We start from the raw sequence: 22,822 nt of genomic DNA, 5'->3' as shown, positions 1-22,822 counted from the left end.
TGATTTTGGGGGTAATTGTCTTAAAATTTTAGGAATAATGGGCCAAAAAGGGGCAAAAAAAACAAGCATTTTTAGCTCACCTGGCCCGAAGGGCCAAGTGAGCTTTTCTCATCACTTGGCGTCCGTCGTCCGTCATTGTCGTCGTCCGTCATCGTCGTTAGCTTTTTACAAAAATCTTCTCCTCTGAAACCACTGGGCCAAATTTAACCAAACTTTGCCACAATCATCATTAGGGTATCTAGTTTAAAAAATGTGTCAGATGACCCCGCCAACCAACCAAGATGGGGGCCATGGCTAAAAATAGAACATAGGGGTAAAATGTAGATTTTGGCTTATATCTCTGAAACCAAAGCATTTAGAGTAAATCTGACTCGGGTAAAACTCATTATCAGGTCAAGATCTATCTGCCCTGAAATTTTCAGACAAATCTGACAACCTGTTGTTGGGTTGCTGCCCCTGAATTGGTAATTTTAAGGAAATTTTGCAGTTTTTGGTTATTATCTTGAATATTATTATAGATAGAGATAATCTGTAAACAGCAATAATGTTCAGCAAAGTAAGATCTACAAATAAGTCGTCATGACCAAAATTGTCAGTCGACCCCTTTAGAAGTTATTGCCCTTTATAGTAAATTTTTAACAATTTTTCAAAAATTTTAGTAATCTCTTACAAAAACCTTCTTCTCTGAAACTACTGAGACAAATTTAACCATACTTGGCCATAATCATTATTAGGGTATCTAGTTTAAAAAATTTGTCCCATGACCCTGCCTTCCAACCATCATGGCCGACTTGGTTAAAAATAGAACATAGGGGTAAAATGCAGTTTTTGGTTTATATCACTGAAACTAAAGCATTTAGAGCAAATCTGACAGGTGGCAAAAATGTTCATCAGATTTAGATTTATCTGCCCTGAAATTTTCAGATGAATCCGACAACCCGTTGTTGGGTTGCTGCCCCTGAGTTAGTAATTTTACAGAAACTTTACAGTTTTTTGTTATAATCTTAGATATCATTATAATATCTAATATCTAATACTGTTAATTATGATTTTAACCTTATTTTACATGATTTCCAAAGCATCAGTAAATACAGGTGAGCGACACAGGCTCTTGAGAGCCTCTAGTTCTTGTTTCAGGACAATAACTTGTGTGTAAGTGTATGGATCTTTATGAAATTGTACTACAAGGTTCCATATCACAAAGGGAAAGCTGGGTTTGTGTTTGGGGGTAATTGCCCTAAATGTTTAGGAATTTGGGGCCAAAAAGGGGCCAAAAAACAAGCATTTTTCTAGTTTCAGGACAATAACTTGTGTGTAAGTGTATGGATCTTTCTGAAATTGTACTGCAAGGTACCATACCACAAAGGGAAGGCAGGGATTGAGTTTGGGGGTGATGAATCATAAGGGGGTTCAAACAAATTTGGGGGGGGGGGTTTTCCTTTTTTTTTCTTTAAAATTTTCCGTTTTAAATTGGTTATTTCTGATTTATATATAAAAGCAAATAATACCGTAATGATATTGTTTGAATAGGTAAATTAAAATTTTTAAAGTTCTTAGACCACATTCATTCTGTGTCAGAAACCTATGCTGTGTCAAATATTTAATTACAATCCAAATTTAGTACTGTATCAAGCTTGAATGTTGTGTCCATACTTGCCCCAACTGTTCAGGGTTTGACCTCTGCGGTCGTATCAAGCTTCGCCCAGCGGAGCATTTTATTCACATATATTGACAGATTGTCTTCTATCTAAATTGAAGTTGCTACTATGATTTGATATAGAAAAAAAGATTTTTGGATTTTAATTCATATTCAGAGTTCCTATTTTGCATTAACACAAATATCTGCATTTCAGTGATAAATAATGAAATAATAAAAATTAGTGTGTTAAGGTATTAAATTTTTTAGGATTTATATTTCCATGTTTTTTTTTAATGAGATAGCAATGAAATTAACTTACTCTCTGCTTAATTTTAATTAATGCTGATTGGAAGATAAATATTTCTCTTGACCATTTGCTGGCTCCCCAACATATCCTTAGAGAAGAAACCATTTATGTGAAAATAAATTCTCTAGAATCAAGCCAGATCAATGGCATTTTTATGCCCCACCTACATGACCTAGGGGTATTATGTTTTTCGGTCTGTGTGTCCGTTCATCCGTTTGTCCATCTGTCACGCTTCAGGTTAAAGTTTTTGGTCAAGGTAGTTTTTGATGAAGTTGAACCAATCAACTTGAAACTTGTTCCCTATGATATGATCTTTCTAGTTTTAATGCAAAATTAGAGTTTTGACCCCAATTTCACAGTCCATTGAACATAGAAAATTATAGTGGTAGTGGGGCATCAGTATACTATGGACACATTCTTGTTAAGCCTTTACCTCTGTCCGTTCCTATGTCTGTATGTCAGGAATTGGTTTCCGTTCTCTAAGTTTAGTTTGCCTCAACCAAATGTTATAAAAATTATACATAATGCTTATTACCACAAAACACAGATCAGGTATGAATTTTGGTGGCTTCACTTTTACCGTTCTAGAGTTATGCCCTTTACAAATGGAAAAATTGCTGAATTTTTTGTTTCCGTCCTCTAACTTAAGTTTGCCACAACCAAATGTTATGAATCTTATACACAATGCCTATTACCACAAAACACAGATCAAGTTTGAATTTGGGTAGCACCACTTTTACTATTCTAGAGTTATGCCCCTATACAAATGGAAAAATTGCTGAATTTTTTGTTTCCAGTTCCCTAACTTAAGTTTGCCTCAACCAAATGTTATGAATCTTATACACAATGCTTAAAACCACAAAACTCAGATCAAGTATGAATTTGGGTAGCATCACTCTTGAGTTATGTCCCTTTATAACGTTATATGCAAGCGGGGACATCATCTGTGTCCCATGGACACATTCCCCATTTATTTTCAAGAACTATTACGCAATTGTTAGATGTCTAACTACCTATTTTTTAGAGGAAATAGTTCAATTTGGGTTTAACTACCTTAGCATTTCCAATTTTTGTTGAAACAGTTTAAAAGCAAAATAGCTGTTGTAAAAATTAAATAGAAATTACAACCTGCATCAACATTGGTTAACACATGCATGTTTTACAGGGGTGCTTAACGACATTGACTTCCCATGATCAATAGTTATTATACCTTCAGTGCAAGACCCTCATGGGTAGTCAAGGACGTTAAACACCCCTGCAGTAGTGATTTCTGACATTCACTTCACAAAATTTGTTAACAGCTTTGCTGTTTGGAATACACTAGTATCATGAGTATTAGGTCATGTCTTCTGTGTGTATTTGTTAAAGTCTGTAGATACATTGTGGGAAAATTTAGAATTTTTAAATTATGCTAATTTGCATTTACTTTTAGATTGTCAATATAAATAAACTAGTCGCCCAATTTTTCCAATGGAATGTAGGCTTAAAGCTTGTGTCCTTAAAGTATCAAAATGAATTTATGATATGTATACTTTTTTTTTCAGGTTGCTACTTTCGAGACCAATTGTCCATCATGTAACGAACTCTGTTCAACTAATATGAAGGTAGTTGGTATCCTTGATCAGAAGACTATTCTCTACAGTATTTGAAAATTTATAATTAGAATGTAAATTAAACATATTGTTTGACAAAAATTTCAGAAGCTAAACTTTATAGATATAGTTGAATGTCAAAAATAGTTTCTTATCTTTATATGGAATCGACTGCAAAATTATTATACCAGTATTTATTTTAATCTTGTATAAAAAGACCTCAACTTTATATTTTCTTAACACAATGTAGACATTCCTCATTTCAAAGAAGTTATCATTATGGCTACAAACTGTGATAAATGTGGACATCGTGACAATGAGGTCAAAGGTGGCTCAGGAATTGAACCAAAAGGAAAGAAAATCACCCTGAAGATCACTGATGTTTCTGATATGAACAGAGATGTTCTGAAGGTATCTATACTACTAAAATAACGAGGTCGAATTTGTTAGCCGGCATGGCGTAAAAGCGACGAATCAAATAATTCAACTTTATATATAACTAATATAGGACAATGGTGTTGATTAAAAATTACACCATTCTAGGCCCTTTTGTTTTCAACATAATTAATATTATCAATAATTAACAGTTTCCGGGTTGAATCCGATACCAATACCAATAGTATATTTCACCTGTTACCTGCTACCTAATCTGTATCGCCTCTGTCAGGCACACCACCAAACAGTGTATTTGGGATTTGCTATATACATGGGTCATAATCACATCTAAGCTTCGTCATTATACAGGGATTGACACTTCTAAAATCAATCATTGTCACATGTAGTTTTCCGGTTGTAGTAAGAAAACCAGGACGGCTTAAACAGAAAGATTTTGAAAGCAGAGAAAACTGTGCACCTTAAATTCAGCATGACTTTATCAGATGACAATACGAATACTAAAAATCCAGGCTAAAAATAAGGTGTAGGTACCTTTATTCAGTCAGAGACCCGCCATGTCGCGGAAGTGTTCTAGTGATATATTATATAAAACACTTCTCAATGATAAGCAAAGAAAACAATTGTGGTTCCAACCAAGGCTTCCAAAACGGTTCTATATTCATGATATTCTGGACATTTGAATAATGTCTGGTAAAAGTCCGGCTGGAAAAAGCATGAAACGGTCATCTACTTTTTAGTTTTCAAGACTTTCTTAAGAGACGGTCATTTTAACATAATTCGCGATCTTTTTGACCCAACCTTTTGCCTTTAACAGCCACACATTTCCGGTCATAAAAGTGACATGATCATTAAGTACTATCAAAACAACCCCTACTCTAATACCTTCTCATTTTAATCAAGGCTAATTAGTTGTCGAACAGCTGAAATTTACCTGTTCAGGTGACAGGTTAACTGTTTTGAACCGGACATTGATCGGTCTATTCAAAGTTATTTTCTTACATTTCAGCGGTTTGCATCTAATTAATTTAGTCAAAAAGATTTAAATTATCAGAAATACGTTTACAAATATGATTTGAAGAAAAAATTAAAAAGGTGAAAATGAAAAATTGTCATAACCGCGTTGTTTGAACCAAAGACATGTCTCTGTTTGAACTAGTACACTAGTGCGCAGGTGTGAAATTTAATTATGCATCCTAATTTCTTCAAAAAATGCTTAAATTGTCATTGATACCTTTATCTCATGTTTATTTTGAATATTTTCTTGATGAAATAACATAGAAAGAGCTACTTACACTCATTCGTGCTTTGCAAACGTACACGGAATTTACGTATCCGTCTCTGGTCCATGTTTTACCATTGTCGCGATAACATCTGGTATTAGATATAAAAACAAAAGTAAAGTTTTTGACAATGTTATTTTGTACAAATAAAGAGTCTAAGGCAGATATAAGTACGCTGATGTTGCACACTTCGAATGATGCACAGGGCCTTGGTGGCCGAGAGGTCTAAGTAGTTACTACTGTAATCACTAGCCAGTCAACACTGAGGTTGTGAGTTCGAACCCCGCTCCTGCGGGTGCACTTGACTCCAATCTTAATTGACTAGGATTGTCAGTTTTCCTATCGAAGGTCAGTGGTTTTCTCCGGGCACTCTGGCTTCCTCCACCAATAAAAACTGGCCGCCACGAAATAGCCCAAATGCGGTGCTTAAAAGTGGCGTTAAAACACCAATCTAACCTACATTTTGCATTTCATTGACTTATATTAAGTTTTAAATCTGAATTCAGTCTTAAGATTACAAAAATATTAAAATTTCTATTTTGTAATTATTTATTGAAAAGTCCTGACAACTAACTGTGCAATATTTTTTAACATTTACCAGCTTATCATTATTAGATATATTTATGTTAAATATTTGAAAAGTTCTTTTGTAGAAAAGATTTAGAAACAACTGAAAATAACGACTAGTAGTATAGCTTTATATAAATGCAATGATTTTTTTTGTACCAGAAGTTGTATTTTGATAAATCATCATCTTGTTTTTCAGAGTGAGACTAGTTCTCTATCCATTCCTGAACTTGACTTTTCTACAGGCATGGGAACGTTAGGTGGAAAGTTTACTACTGTGGAAGGAATCTTGCTGGCAATCAAGGATCAGGTACTATAAACATATGATGATTCAGTGAATGGAAGTGTCACAGGGTGACTGTTGATGATTGAGGGTGTTAACACTCTAATTTAAAAACCTGTCAAACCTACAGAGTCATATGTGATGTTTGTTAAAAAAAATATAGAAGAGATTATCCATCTATTAAAGAATATAATTTCAAATTGTTAAAAATGAGAAATCTGGAGTTAAGCCAGACATTGTTTCCTTCCATATTTATGTCAGAAAAAATATGTGATTTTTAAGATTTTCTTAATTTGTTAATCTGTTTATATAAAAGAAGATTCAAGTTAGACATATTGTCATTATTTTTGTAAAAATTGTGTAAACAAATCTTTTGCAAAAATTTGAAGGCTTGCAGTTTAACTAGTTAGAACAAGCATATCATCCGGTCATATTGTACATGTTTTGCTTGTTAATGATGCATGGTTTATTACAGCTAAAGGATTCCAATCCATTCTTTCGTGGAGACAGCTCTGAGGAGAACATGAAAGGGAAGATCGGAGAATTCTGTGATAAAATTGATGAGGTACCGTTATTTTATTATGCCCCCTCCCCAAACAGTTTCAGGTGGAGATATATAGGAACCACCTTGTCCATCAATCTGTCCCTAGGTTTGTCTATCCATATGTGCCTTGTAAGCACAGCTCTTCCTAAATGGCTTATCTGATATAGATGAAACTTAACACAGTTGTAGAACAATAACTGTTTTAAAAGGTATATAATCCCAGAGAAACTTGTAAAAGAGAAGATAATGGAATTTACTTACTTATATATACTTATAGTAATGTGGGGCAAGGGATACTTTTGTGACTTCACTCATACTTATAGTTTCTTTTTTTCATTAAACGATTTCAGTATAAAGAATAAGGCATTTGGAAATAGATTATATTGTCTAGATGTAAGTCGAGATATGAAGCAGTCTTAACTGTATCTGTGGTACCCTTTATTTCATGTTTGATGGGAAAGATGCATTCAACATTGTCACCAAACTATGAATAATTTTGTGACAGAACATCATTGATATAGAGGAATGTGAAGTTAAAGGATAATGCTAGCTTCTTATTATTTTTTTAGAAGTTCGTGTGAAATCTGCCTCATATGAATAACGGGGAAAGTAGGCATGAAGAGGAGCATGGTAACACCACCTATTCTTGGCCTCCATTCTTATCCTAGTTAAATTTTTCACTTTCAAACATTTATCAGGGCGGGATCAATATATACATCAGACCGTAAAGGTTACCAGAACTTTGGATACCTCAAACAGGTACTTCATATCTGAGAATCAGGAAATGTATGCCCTCAATTTTAGAATTCATTCATACAGTTTTGTATTATTCAAAATTATCAGTCAAACTGTGTTCTACAAGGACCACCAGTCTTTTACCTTTTATTTGATACCAAAATTACAAAAATACATTCAATAATTTTACATAGTTTGATATTTACACCTATTCCTTGGAACTATTTTGTTTTGAATATGTACTACTTTCCAGTATGTTTTTTTTTACCGGGCCTGAGTTGGTGGTGTTACCTCTTACAAAGTCTATCTGAATTATTTTTGCAAAGAATTCTGCTTTAGCTGGTGCTAGGACCGTCTTTTTTTGTTTTTGTTTTTTTGCTCTGTGTTGAAAGCCTCATTGTGACTTTAAGATGAAGAACAGCAATGAAAAGGCTGTTCCTTTGCCTTTTGGTTTTTTTTTTGCTGTGCATGTACTGACTTTGTGCCATATCCTTTGGTTTTCTATTATAGTTGGTTTCCATAAGAAGGCAATTGACTGTTGCAAAACATGTCTGTGAAATTAAAAAAAAATTGTTGTTAATAAAAAAAAAATGCATTTTGATGATGTTGCTTTCAGAGAACTTTTGTTTGGATCAAAGTGGTGTATCCCTTCCTTAAACAAGATACTGTGAAAGTACTTTTATTTGTGGGTATCAATATTTGTGGTTTGATAAAAAGTGACATGTTCGTGGGTTCTTCAATTCATGGATTTTAGTTTCTAACAAAAAATCAAGTGAAGAATTTGAAGCCATCAGAAACAAAGATTCTTGAAAATATTCATATCTTGTTTTTAATATAATGATTTGTGGGACATTGCAAAATAAGGTGTTTATTTTCACAGACCATGACATTCATCAAATTGTTAATAAAGCAATTGCTGTCAGAAATAAGCTGATTCATCTATACTTACAAATTGTCTCCGTTGAAGTAAATTAAAAAGTGAACATTTTAATTGTTGCACACGTGTAATCAGAAGTTATGACACCAATTAACCCGAGATCAAATGATCAACAGATTGACAATCATCAATGGTGTTAATTGGGTAATAAATATGTCACTTGAAGAAAAAGGTAACATAAAAAAATGCTACAAATGTTCTTTGAACTGTAGAATTAATTCTTATGAAATAAAAAAGCAAGTCCAATTTGCAATTACTATTTTTTTTCGTTTAAGAATTTTGAGGAGATAAAATCATCGCAAATCATCACCAAAAGTCTGACTTTCATCAATCAAAACAAATTTATCATGAGAATTAAAAGGTTAAAAGATGTACAGTTTAAGTTTGTTTAAAGATAAAATGGGTAAAATCCTGTCTGAAGTTGTATATAAAGTTTATAGTGCATTTGTAGATATTCGATGTTTTCTCTAGATTATAGGCCCATATCAATGTAGTCAAACCTACATGGGGATCTTTCCTTGTCATGATTTGGACAACAGTTGTTATATTTTCTCCATATAAAGCCATCCACAAAAACCACGAAAAATGGTACCCCACATATAAAAGTACTTTCACGGTATTTGTAAAAAGACAGGGACTATCACAAAAGAGAAAAAAACTGACAATCACGAAAGAGAAACAGACAGTGACAATGACAAAAGAGAAATCAGCATTTGCAAAGTCAAAAGAGAAACAGACTGACAATCACAAAAGAGAAACAGACTGACAACCACAAGAAATAAACAGACTGACAATCACAATGGAGAAACAGACTGACATTCACAAAAAAAAAATACCAAACAGACTGACAATCACAAAAGAGAAACAGACGATGACAATCACAAAAAAGAAACAGACTGACAATCTCAAAAGAGAAACAGACTGACAATCACAAAGGAGAAAAAGACTGACAATCACAAAAGAGAAACAGACTGACAATCACAAAGGAGAAACAGACTGACAATTACCTAGTAAGTTAAACAGACAGTGGCAATCGCAAAAGATAAACAAAGTGACAATCACAAAGGAGAAACAGACTGGCAATCACAAAAGAGAAACAGACAGTGACAAGCACAATCATCAATTTATTCTCTTATTTTGATGTATAATTCTAACTGATAGTATGAAAAACATATTTTATCTTCCAGATCATTGAAGGAAAAAGATTGGGAATCCACTTTGTTTTGGATGATGCAACAGGGAACAGTTATCTTCAGGTATATCATTTTTTTTGTGGATCTTTAGGTCATTGCAGTATTATCTTTTTGGCAATGGGCTCTTTGGAATTTCTTCTGTTTCCTAAAGGAACTACAGTTTTCATGAATCAATGAAGAGCAAATGGAAGTTGTGATTTTTATATGACCGCAAACAAATTTTGTGGTCGTATATTGGTATGACGTTGGCGTCGTCGTCGTCGTCGTACGGCGTCGTCTCTGTAGTCCCAGGCAAATTGGTTTTCGCACTCTAACTTTAGTTTAAGTGAATGGATCTTTATGAAATTTTACCATAAGGTTCAATACCACAAAAGGAAGGTTGGGATTGATTTTGGGGGTTATGGTACCAACAGTTAAGGAATAAGGGACCAAAAAGGGGCCAAAAATAAGCATTTTTGTAACTTCCAGACATAACTTGTGTGTTAGTGTATGGATCTCTCTGACATTGTACCACAAGGTTCCATATCACAAAGGGAATGCTGGGATTGATTTTGGGGGTAATTGCCTCCAAATTTTAGGAATTAGGGGCCAAAAAAGGGGCAAAAAACAAGCATTTTTCTAGTTTCATGACAATAACTTGTGTGTAAGTGTATGGATCTTTATGAAATTTTACTACAAGCTTAAGGTTCCGTATCACAAAGGGAAAGCTGGAATTGAGTTTGGGGGTAATTGCACAAAACGTTTAGGAAAAAGGGGCCAAAAAGGGGCAAAAAATAAGCATTTTTCTAGTTTCCAGACAATAACTTGTGTTCAAATGTATGGATCTCTCTGAAATTGTACTGCAGGTACCATACCACAAAGGGAAAGCTGGGATTGATTTTGGGGGTAATTGCCTCAAAATGTTAGGAATTAGGGGCCAAAAAGGGGCAAAAAAACAAGCATTTTTCTAGTTTCAGGACAATAATTTGTGTGTAAGAGTATGGATCTTTATGAAATTGTACTACAAGGTTCCATATAACAAAGGGAAAGCTGGGTCTGAGTTTGGGGGTAATTGCCCTAAACATTTAGGAATTTGGGGCCAAAAAGGGGCCAAAAACAAGCATTTTTCTAGTTTCCAGACAATAACTTGTGTTCAAGTGTATGGATCTCTCTGAAATTGTACTGCAAGGTACCATACCACAAAGGGAAGGCTGGGATTGAGTTTGGGGGTGATAAATCATAAGGTGTTCAAAAAATTTTTTGGGGGGGATTTTTTTTTTCCTTTTTTTTCTTTAAAATTTTCCATTTTAATTTGGTTATTTCTGATTTATATATAAAAGCAAATAATAATGATATTCTTTGAAAAGGTAAATTAAAAAATTTTTAGTTCTTAGACCACATTCATTCTGTGTCAGAAACCTATGCTGTGTCAAATATTTAATTACAATCCAAATTCAGTGCTGTATCAAGCTTGAATGTTGTGTCCATACTTGCCCCAACTGTTCAGGGTTCGACCTCTGCGGTCCTATCAAGCTGCGCCCAGCGGAGCATTTTATTCAACATTAAATTTTTCATTCATGCCATTGGAGTGCCAATTTTTATTTTGCAACTACAAATAATATTCGTAAAGAAATTTAAAAATGGAAGTTAAGAATTTCCAAGTAAATGCATTGCAGTTCCAAAATAGTCCAATGTGTAAAATAAGATTTTTTCTTACTGAAACTGGACAGGGAATTCTTTTTGCATCTGAAGGAATCAGTATAAAAATTTTGTGAGGTAAAAGAATCAATCCTAAAAATGTTAAAATTGACTTTTTATGGTAAAAATAGGTAGATTGGTCATTTTTGGCTCCCCTGGCTCTTTTTAAGTGAGCTTATCTCATAACTTGGCGTCCGTCGTTGTCTGTTACCTTTACAAAAATCATCTCCTATGAAACTACTGGGCCCAAATTTAACCAAAGTTGGCCACAATCATCATTGGGGTATTTAGTTTAAAAAATGTGTCCGATGAACCAGTCTGACAACCAAGATGGCCGACATTGCTAAAGATAAAACATAGGGTTAAAATGCAAGTTTTTGTTAATAATTTGAAAACCGTTATAAATAAAGAAAATCTGACAAGTAGCAAAAATGTTCAGAATGCTGAGCTCTACCAATTATCCGTATACATCAAAACTCTCAGACAACTTCTTGTAGGAGTTATTGCCCTTAAGTGACAAATGTTACCAATTTTTCAGTTTTGCCTATTATCTTGTAAACTATGATAGATAGAGAGAAACTTTAAATTGCAAAAATTATCACCAAGACAATTCCACAAATATGTACAATATGCTCGAAATCGTCAGTTGAGTCCATATTAGAGTTATTGCCCTTTGATGACGATTTTTACCATTTTTTTCCCTTTTTGCCTTATATGATAAAAATTATAATAGATAAATAGTCACTTTAAATCACAAAATGATCAGCAAGGCAAGATCTACTAACAAGTCAAATTGTGCCAATATAGTTGGTAGACTTTCACTCTTTATAGGAGTGATTGCCCTTAATGAGGATTTTTTTTACTCTCTTTTGTGTTTTGAGCAAAAACTAAAGAAACTAAACAGACTAAAGGATCAGCGATAAAAGATCAACAAAAAGAGATTTTTTTCATGAATTCTATTCTCGTTTACAATGTTGGAGAGTGTCCTTTGTTGAATATGCATATAGACCAAGGTGACAACACAGGCTCTTAAGAGCCTCTAATTTTACTTTAGTTTGGGTTAGATTTGAATGACCATAATAAGACTGAAAATTGCAATTTCCTGTTAAGACACATATCTTTTACTTTACACAGATTTGCATAAAATATATAACAATGCTTCTCTTCAAAATTATAAATTTTTGAAAGAATGAAATTGCATAATATGTTATTAAGTTTCTCAGGTTACAGAAGAATATGTTATTTTTATAATGTAAAAAAAAAATCAATATTAACATGATTAAGAAAATTAAGTAAATAAGTTAAAACTGGTAAATCGAATCTTTTTATAACTTGTTTTTCTTTGATAGAAAATAACATGACCTGTGTCCAGTTTAATGGTTAATAAAATGAATGTTTGTGTGTGTGTAGAAAGAAATGGCATATTAAACTGTTTTCAGATAAGTTTTTTCATATACAGGATGTATTATATTTTAATGGGTAAATTTTTAAGATTAAGAACTTTCAACAAAGTTAAATTATGACATAACAAGTAAACATTGTTTTTCAGTATAGTTAATCAATGAGTGTATTCCCCCCTACACACCACACAATATGTACAATAAGCATAGGAGGAAAGGAGAGCCGAAACCTAATTAAAAATTCAACATACAAAAGTAATTTCATAATTTCTTAAATAGTTTTTAACTTCAGAGTTGCCATCCCTGTCTTTATAAAGAATTACTGTTATATAATAAAAATTTAGGTTCTGACTACACACTAAACAAAATTTCAAGAGATAATCAGGTAAAGGTTAAGCAATAATACATTCGTCCATACGAATTGCTTAATTTTCAATAACACTGACCAGACCATAAATAAGTGTTATTAGTTAATTGGGTACGCAGAAATAAAGATTTGGTGTAGTTAATTTAGTACTGTAAGTAATTCCATTTCAATTTAATATTGCAGTTAACTACACATTTAGTAGTTTCAGGGCCCAAAAATCAGTAGTTTCAGAGAAGAAGATTAACCAGATATAGGAGTTTCAAAATGTATAGAATAATTTGATGAATAGGAAGTCCAAGGTATATTTGACATGAATCCATGACAAATTTAATCTTGTTTTAAATCCATTTCAATAAAATGAATTGAATTGGAGTCAACAACTGTACTTTGATATCTTTATTCCATGCTATATAAAAATAACTGTATTTTAAAACTTTGTAGTTGAAATAAGAAAACTGGACAAAGTCAAGGGAGATAATTCAGTATTACAATCAGTTTGATATGTTAGATTTTTTATTACCCTTGAAGGGTAACTAGTATATAACCTTTAAACAAATTTAGTTGTGTTAACACCAGACATTTCCTTTAAGTTCAGACAAACCTATTGGGAATATTGTAGTCCACTTTGTTTTGAATGAAACAGCAAGGAACAGTTGTCTTCAAGCAGAGACATATATACACATGTATGTGTATATAATGTCTCGATCTGCTTCAGGTACAACAATTTTTTCGTGTTGATCTTTAGGTCCTTGCAGTATTTTTGGGGAGTTTTAAAATATCTTTTGGGATATTTGCATTTCTTCTGTTTCCTAAAGGAACTACAGTTTTCATGACTCAATGAATTGAAGAGCAAATGGAAGTTATGATTTTTCGACATTGAATTTTACATTTATGCCATTGGATTGGATTGCCAATTGTTGCATTGCAACTACAAATTTTATTCGTAAAGGCATTTAAAAAAGGAAGTGAAGAATTTCCAAGTAAATGCATTGCAGTTCAAAAATATTCCAATGTATACATTTAGAGTTTTCCTTAGCATGCTTACTGAACCTTTTTGCATCTTATTAGATCAGTATAAAGATTTTGTGAGGTAAAATAATCAATTCTAGAAATGATGAAATTGACTTTATGTTAGAAATATGAAGATCGGTAATTTTCATGCCCCCAACACAGTGAAGGGGGCATTAAGTGTTACCCTTGTTCGTCCATACGTCTGTAAGTACGTACATTCCAAAATTGGTTTCCGTTCTCTAACTTAGTTTGCCTCAACCAAATGTTATGAATCTTATAGACAATGCTTATTATCACAAAACACAGATCAAGTTTGAATTTGGGTAGCGTCACTTTTACTGTCTATTTTGCTGAATTTTTTGTTTCCATCCTCTAACTTAAGTTTGCCTCAACCAAATGTTATGGATGCTTATTACCACACAACTCAGATCAAGCTTCACTTTTACCGTTCTTGTTATGTCCCTTTCTACAGTTATATGCAAGCAGGGGCATCATATGTGTCCATGGACACATTTCCCATTTATTTAAGATTGTTTCTTGAAATTACTACCAAACAATTATCAACCAAATGTTTTGCTAGAATTGCAAAACCTATGTATGTGTCTGTATCCGCATAGTTTTAAGAATCTAATTATTGTGTATAAAGCAATATAAAGTTTTAGCTTAAAAAATTAACAAAATAATTGTCTTTAAACAGCATATTTGCAATATTAAAGTGTTAAATTTATTAGCAATTAATGCACAAGAAACATAGTAAAATCATTTCTTAAAATACTGCAAAAAATCTTCCTGTGATTAACACAGTTATTTTGTCATGAAATTGTTTAAGTGAACCATGGTATAGCAAGCATTGTTAAAAAGTTTAAACCCGCTGTATTGTTTGCACCTGTCCTAAGTCAGGAACCTGTTGTTCAGTGGTTGTCGTTTGTTGATGTGGTTTTTAAGTGTTTCTCATTTCTGTTTTTTTTTTACGCAGCCATGCTGGATCTATGTGATCACTCTGGATTTGGAGATGGTGCAAATTTATAAGTTGAAGACATGTCATGAAAATAATTATGTGTTTCTATGACTTGCCGAAATTTTATACATCATTCTAATCATCAACTACCAACTTTTAATATGTTATTTGTCCTTAGATTAAGAAAAGGTTGGGTGAACAATTTCTTTATTTTAGATATACACATGCATATAGTTCCTTTGTAAATCAAAATTTATGTTAAATTGCTGTTTATTAATTAATGTGGAAAATGTGATTTATCAATTTTAAGAAGTTGATAAGAATAAGGAAAGTGTTTTATCAGTAATTTATGCTCCTGTAAGCCATTGCACAAAAATTTGGTTCAAAATGTGTATTGATATCAGAGTTGATTCCCACACTTTTTTAAATGCTATTATTCCCATTCTTGCATTAGGCAAATGAGATTATTGATACAACAATATACAAGTATGATAGACAGCTACCACAATTTTCAAACAATTACACTCTTAGGTGTAAGTATTAATTGGATTGAACTCCACTCAAATGCAGTCTTAATTGACCACAGTTCATACTGATATTGAGGTCAAGAATTTGTGTATTCAATTTTTCACACATCAATAAACTACCGATCCATTAGGGGAACAGCTAAAACCCTCAGACATCAAATAGATTGGTCTGATAATTTCCCACATGGAAACTACTAATGAATCCCATCTGACCACATGTCTGAAACCAACCTGAAAATATCTGCAGAAACTTTCCTTAACAAAACAATATAATCCAAAACATGAAATATACAATGTAAGGATAATAATATTTATCCATGAAACAAATTTGACAAAACAATTTCATTGATGTTGAAGGATTCTCTCTGCAGAATTAATAATAATTAATAATTAAGGAGGGTGGTAAAGGGTTATTTTCGTGCAACGCGTTTTGCCATTTTTATTTCACGTGCAGCCGTGAAAAAGGTTCGTTATTCAACATGTTTCGTGAAATCAGTAAAAAGATCAACGTGCAAGAAATTTTTGATTGTTCGTTCATCGTGAAATGGCAATTTTATTTCGCGTTCTTCCATGCAGATACCCCCCCCCCCCTTTAAGCCCCTCATTAAGGTCTATTTAGTTACAATTATCAGTTATTTGTTTGAAACAATAAACACAATTGCGTATTCTTTCCTGAGCATTTTCTGCAATAAATTTATTTGTATATTCCCAATTATTTTGCTATTTAACAGTAATTGGAATTATTTCAGCATTAGGTATTTGTAAATATATATTTGAATACAAGAATTGTATTTTTTTCTTAATGCAGAAGGGACACCAATTTAGATAAAAGTTAGTTATTTATTATTGTTGTTGTTGAGAAAGTGCATTTTTAATGCCCCTTTCTGGAAATTATTAAGCCAATAATATTGTATTATTAATGGCATATAAAAAATATGCTACACATTTGAAGATTTCCCTTAACATTCTTGTCTATTTACGATGTGATAGGTCACATTTTCCAGCTTGAAAATATGTGAATAGGTGGGGAAAACTATCAGAAATATGTGTTAAGGTCTATAAAGTTCCCATTACTTGTTATATTAAAAGCCCTGTAATTTGTTCACAGCTGAAAGTATCGGCGTAAGTAAACATTTCATAAGGAATCTGAGCCTCAGATCTGATCTCCGAGCAACCAATATGGGAAAAGGTTACATTTTTACCTACGCTATATATGAAAAGGTATACATTTTAAAGATCCAAATTATATGAAAAGGATGGGGTAACAGAACCCCAGCGGCACCCCCTATCAATTAAGTATTGAAGTGCCCGCCACCCCCCACCCCCAAGGTTTTACTGTATATGTAAAGTTCGGGTCATTGGTGTACATAGTACATACTAATGCAGGGGTCTGAATGAGAAGTTTACTCTCTTTAGTTGCAAGATTGACTCTCTTATTTTATTATTGAACAGATATGATGTAGACAACTACTACTAGTAGTTTTGTGGGTCACAAATAAGTAGTTTCTGAGAAAAATCTAAAGGTTGTATGATTCAAAAAATTATATTCGATAATTTGATAAATAATGGTTAAAGGTATAAATATTTATAATTGATGACAAATTAGGATTTATTTTTTTTCTTTCTGATAAAACAATTTGATAAAAGTTAAGAACTATTTTATTTAATCTTTAAAAATGATGCTGTATATAAAACATTACATTTCATTTCTTATTTATTGGAATGAGAAAACTGGACATTTTCAAGGGAGATAATTCAGATTTGCTAGAACTTGTTTTCTATTTCTATTTGAATTAACATATTTCATTACACTTTTTCCCCTCACACTTGCGCTGTGCTGTGGCCGAAGTTCTTACGAGAGGTCTCGTAGTTAAGGTCAGGGCATACTGGAAAAAATTGATGAATTAGTGTACGGAAAGACAATAATTCAATAGCAGTACATTTATGAAGATTCTGATAATAAAGGATTTTCTTTTAAAAGAAAGTTCACATACACTTGTTTTATAGTAAACTTAGCCATTCAAGTATATAAAACATATTAAACTTTTTTTTTTTAAATTTGAAGTTTTATATGACTTTAAGTACAGGCGGATACCCTGTTGAAATTAAACAAAAGAAATGGAACTCTTTGTTAGAGAAGGTAAAAAAGGCCAAGTTGGTATATTTGAATTGTTTACATCTGTTTCTTTGAGCTTTAAAAGTTTAATGAGGGTGCATAATTTAGGATTTTATGCATCTTATATACCGGTTTTTACCTAAATTATAGTATGGAGCTTCGAGATATTTGTAAAACTTTTAAATTAAATACAAATTTTCATTAAACAGTCGATTGTAGTAGGTGAAAATACATGGATCTTTTTTGTGAATAAGAATAAATTCCGCTGAAAAAAAGTCAACAAAAATATAAAACATTGATCTTTTTAAAGCATTAATTTGCATCTCTGCCCAGGGCGACAGTTTTTTGGGAAAAAATCCTAATAATAATCATCGAAAAAAGAAAGTTGAGTACACTTTTTTATGTTCAGGTGTGTTTGATTTGACTATCTTGTTTTGAAAACGTATAAGGCAAAAATATTGGATACATCATCTTGTTTCAGATTCTGTTATTTTTAATGCCCTGCTGCTAGGCTAAGGGGTCATTAAGTGTTACCCTTTTCTGTCCTGTCCTGTCCCGTCCATCGTAAAATTGGTTTCCGTTCTCTAACTTTAGTTTGCTCATCCAAATGTTATAAAACGTAAACACAATGCCTATTACCACAAAACACAGATCAAGTTCGAAATTGGGTGGCATCTCTTTTACTGTTCATGAGTTATGCCCCTTTATAAACATAAAAATTGCTGAATTTTTCATTTCCTTTCTCTAACTTTAGTTTGCCTCAATCAAATGTTATGAAACTTATACACAATGCTAATTACCACAAAACACATATCAAGTTAGAAATTGGGTGGCATTACTGTTACCGTTCTTGAGTTATGCCCCTTTATAAATGGAAAAATTGCTAAATCTGTTGTTTCTGTTCTCTATAACTTTAGTTTGCCTCAACCAAATGGTATGAAACTTATACACAATGCTTATTATATCACAAAACGGTCTTAACTACATGAATCCTGCATCTGTGTGTGAAAGTTAATAACTGTTAGTTATGAAATAATGAACGTCATTTTAAATGTTCTCATTTCTATTCTTATTATAAATTCTTAATAAACAGTGATTTACAATGATTTATTAGAACAAAAGATAAGTGTTTCATTCCTATTATTTATCATAAAATGGGTAAAAGATATTGCGCTAAAATGGGCATTGATAATTTTTAATTTTCGCAAAAATGGGTTAAAAATTTTGCGCTAAAATGGGTTATACTTTGGCGCTAAAATGTCCTATCAATGCGCTTAAATGTCCTCAGCCGGTTTAGTCAACATTTATTGGGGGCTGTTGTTTTAGTAATTGAATTTTCACACCTATCAGACGTATCAATGCCAGGTGATAGGTGATAAGACACCTGTAACTTCATTTACCTGTAGTTTTATTTACCTGTAAAAATTATGCATTTTTCAATAAAAATAACTTGATATATAAATGTTGAAACAATTACTATGTCAACATTTTATATATCTAAAGTATGCAATATCATAACTTTTAAGGACTAAATTAGTAGGTATAAGTGTTTAAAATGAATAAAACATATCAAATTCATTCATTTATATCAGCTGAAACATGCTAAAAGATATAAATTTAAATATATCTTACTTTTTATCAAGTTTTTACTTCAATAAATAGTAAAAATCACCGTGAAAATTTCAGTCGACCAGTATTTGCCAGTATTGACCACTTGAGGAGTATTGTTCATGGCGGTATATACCGGTAAATACCGACGATAAATACCAGGGGCGGTATTTACTGCCCAACCTTGTTTTATTATGTGTGATATCTAGGTTTAACAGTCTTCAACCTCTGAAAATTTTAAGTCTGCCCTTCCACTAAATATATAATAAGAATTTTTTTAAATGTTTTTGAACTTTTAAAATTTCTCCCTGACAACCGATCAGACAATAGTTCTAAGTTGACTAAAGGCTTAAAAGTACATTAAATGATGCTCAGTAGGTAGTAGATACAATACAACTGGCATGTAAGGATCGTAATGCCGCTATGTGGATAAATTTAGCGGTTTTGAGCCTCGCATTATCCCTTAAATGGCTCCCATTTGGAATTTTAGTAGATACTTTTGACAATGAAGAAGCTTAATGTATTAGTTACAATTAACTACTTACAAGTAGTTCCATGTTCTAGAAATTTCTAATTTTAGAGAACTATTGAAATAAATTATGAGTTTTAAACTTTTTATAATAATTTGATGAATACGGAGTGTAAGGTATATATGACATGAATCTATGGCAAATTTTTTTCTTTTTTTGAATTTATTTCAATAAAATGAATTGAATTGGAGTCAACAACTGTACTTCAATATATTTTTTCATACTACGTATAATTAGTTGTATTTTAAATCTTTGTAGTTGAAATAAGAAAACTGAACAAAATCAAGGGAGATAATTCAGTAATACAATTGGTTTGATATATTAGTTTTTTTGTTACCCTTAATTGTTTTCATTTTTGAGGTGTTGTAATGGTCCCATGGGGAGAATAAGGTGTTGTAACATCCAATCGGTGAGAGCTAGGTGTTGTTATGCTCCCATCAGAGAAAGTAAGGTATTGTATTCACTATTGCTTCAAGTGTGGAGAGTTACATGTTGTAACACTCTCTTCAGAAAAGTAGTGTGTTGTATTATATAAAAGGGCCAACAATAATGTTTCTACTTTCTTTTCCTTTTACATCTAAATAAAAAAGAAGTATTAAACATGCAAGGAGTTTGGAATTCCCCAAACATAATCCTCTTTTGTCTGTAGCCAGCCAGTAGCCAGATTGTTTGTATTGTAAACTTTAACATTTAAAAAAAATCAAACTGTTTCAAGCTCCCTAACACTGGAATTTATCAAGTAACTAATTTTGAAAATTATATATTCAATTATTAACAATGAGAGATTTGCCTTCCTCGTATTTCTAATTTCTATCATTTTATTTGGGGAAATTTCATGTTATTAATACAACCTTTGTGACCTTAAATAGAAATATCTCTTCTGGTACGTACATGATACCATGTCACCAATTGTTGCAAGTACATGTTCATGTTTTGATATCCTTATTTATTCTTTGGATGAAGATGTCTGATAATTGTTTTTTTTTTGCAAAATTCAAATTATGTTTTATTTTGTGATTTTTTTTTCAGAATGTTTATGCACCAGATGATGATCCAGAAATGGAAATAGAAATGTACGACAGAACCTTTGAACAGAATGAAGAATTAGGACTTAATGATATGAAAACAGAAAATTATGAGAGCTCATGACAAAGAGCATTGGGAATGATTAGACTGTTCAAAATAAAATGTACTTTCGTCAAGCTAGGGTCTGTTTATTTAAAAAAAAAAATGTACATTTTGGTTTTCTATTATTTATTTTTTTTTAGAGTTAAGAGTAGGTTTAAATCTATCAGATAAAAATGCTAATAAATTTGGGGTATATGTCAATTACAACAGTAACTGGTTTTCCTGTTTGAATTGTTTTACACTAGTCATTTTGGGGCCATTTATAGCATGCTGTTTGGTGTGAGCCAATATTAAGGCTCAGTGTTGTAGGCCATACTTTGACCTACCGGTATAATTGTTAACTTTTTAAACGACCGCAAAAAATCTACTTCGTATATTGTTATTCATTGTGACTTGGATGGAGAGTTGTCTCACTGGCAGTCATACCACATCTTCTTATTTCTATTGTATTTTAATTTTGTGTATTAAAGGGGCACTAGCTACGAGGTTTATAAAAAATCTAAAGTATGATTTTTTTTGTTCAATCATTAATGAAAATGAAATAGTGAAATAATAATTCGCTTTTAGCAGCCAGTATGGTTTAATTTTGTCAAATTAAGCTAAGAAACATTGATGATGAATTATTCACTTGCAAGTGAATAATTCTACCTCATGGAATCCGTATTCATGTGAACTTCAATTTAACCCCATACCTAGAGATGGATAACGCATGCAGTGTGCGTGTTCGGTTATTTAAAGGAAAAGAATGTCAACATTGAAAGTGAAACAAAGGTAAATCATTTGATTGACTGATTTGGACAAATGTTTTACATGGTTATAAATCAAATATGAGAATTTGAGTCAAATCGGTGAACATGAATTTGACAGCTAATGCCCCTTTAAGATAAAAAGTTTTGCAGATCTAGGACTTTGGTTACCATGGAGTGTGGAGCAGAGAGCTGAAACATCAAAATATTATTCTTTTAAATTATTCTAAAAAAAAGAAGGTGACATTTTATTTATTAGGATTTATTCCATTTATATAAGAATATAATTTATATATGATGGGAGCAGGACATTATCCCCCTTTTATAATTTAAGTATCAACTTTCAAGAATCCTTAAGACACTTTTATGATTAGTTGGCATTTGTTTTTCATAGGGACTGAAGTGCTCTATGAAACTTTATACTGTAGAGGGGAAAATTTGTGTAAGGGGTCTATTTTTGATTATTGTGTGATGAAAATAATATCTCTATCAGGGGTGGGGATGGCGGTTGGCAGCCTGCATTGCTACCTTATGTTTCAGTTAAAAAGTCATGTAAGCATTAAAAATGTTTGGATTTTTTTTATGTGGATTGCTGTTGCTTTCAAATTTGCTTGAAATTGTTTGGAGGCAATTTTTAAATGTGACCTTTTGGCCAAAAGGGGTACCCTACTAAAGACCCATTTGTTATAAAGAAAATAAAGTTGAGCAATGATTCTACAAATTGAGTTTGTTTCAAGAAATAAAGGCATTGTAACATTGATTTATTTGTCTTGACTAACAATTTAGATTGACTATAGATTATTATGTTCTTAAAATGTTTGTTGACAAAAAATTAATGTTCAAAAAATTCTTTTGAATAAAAATTAATAAGCTGAGCCTGAAGCCTTGCTTTAGGCCATATCAACTACAAACATGAGATCTAGGCAATACTTTTCAGGTGGCTGCACCAGCAAAAACAATTGGAAAAATCTTATTACTTTATTCCCACTTAAACTTAATACGATTTTCTATCCAAGATAGTCTCCTTTGATCTGAATTTTTTAGCATTTGGTGAATATTTAGAATTGAAAAACAAATTTGGAGTTAATTACGAGACAGTATCCTAACAACAAAATATTACCTTCGTAAAAATCTACAGATCTGCATAAAAACCAAAGGAAAGACAACAACCTTTACATATGACAATTTCTTAATAATACCAAGTCCTGACTAGTCATAAAAAAAATTTTGTTCTCAGATCCATCATGAGGTCTTGGCAGAGTAAGGGTTCTTTGATTAGCT

General features: G+C 32.2%; 1 protein-coding gene and 1 long non-coding RNA gene across 4 annotated transcripts in view; both read left to right on the top strand.

The window, feature by feature from the left end:
- LOC127702270 (zinc finger protein ZPR1-like) overlaps positions 1–22,416 on the top strand; it is a 41,557-nt gene extending 19,141 nt beyond the window's left edge. For all 3 annotated transcript variants that reach the window (XM_052206399.1, XM_052206397.1, XM_052206398.1), the window contains 6 exons: positions 3,491–3,557; positions 3,789–3,949; positions 5,981–6,091; positions 6,540–6,629; positions 9,468–9,536; positions 20,697–22,416. In XM_052206399.1, the coding sequence (XP_052062359.1) occupies positions 3,491–3,557; positions 3,789–3,949; positions 5,981–6,091; positions 6,540–6,629; positions 9,468–9,536; positions 20,697–20,816 (618 nt within the window). In that variant the 3' untranslated portion in view covers positions 20,817–22,416. The remainder of the gene's footprint in view (positions 1–3,490; positions 3,558–3,788; positions 3,950–5,980; positions 6,092–6,539; positions 6,630–9,467; positions 9,537–20,696) is intronic.
- LOC127702272 (uncharacterized) overlaps positions 1–22,822 on the top strand; it is a 48,327-nt gene that overhangs the window by 12,885 nt on the left and 12,620 nt on the right. The window lies entirely within an intron of this gene.

The sequence above is a fragment of the Mytilus californianus genome, unplaced genomic scaffold, assembly GCF_021869535.1.
Source record: "Mytilus californianus isolate M0D057914Y unplaced genomic scaffold, xbMytCali1.0.p SCAF_5, whole genome shotgun sequence".
In the NCBI taxonomy this organism is placed as follows: Eukaryota; Metazoa; Mollusca; class Bivalvia; order Mytilida; family Mytilidae; genus Mytilus; species Mytilus californianus.
The sequence above is the reverse complement of the archived record's forward strand: the minus strand, read 5'-3'. Positions and strand labels throughout refer to the sequence as shown.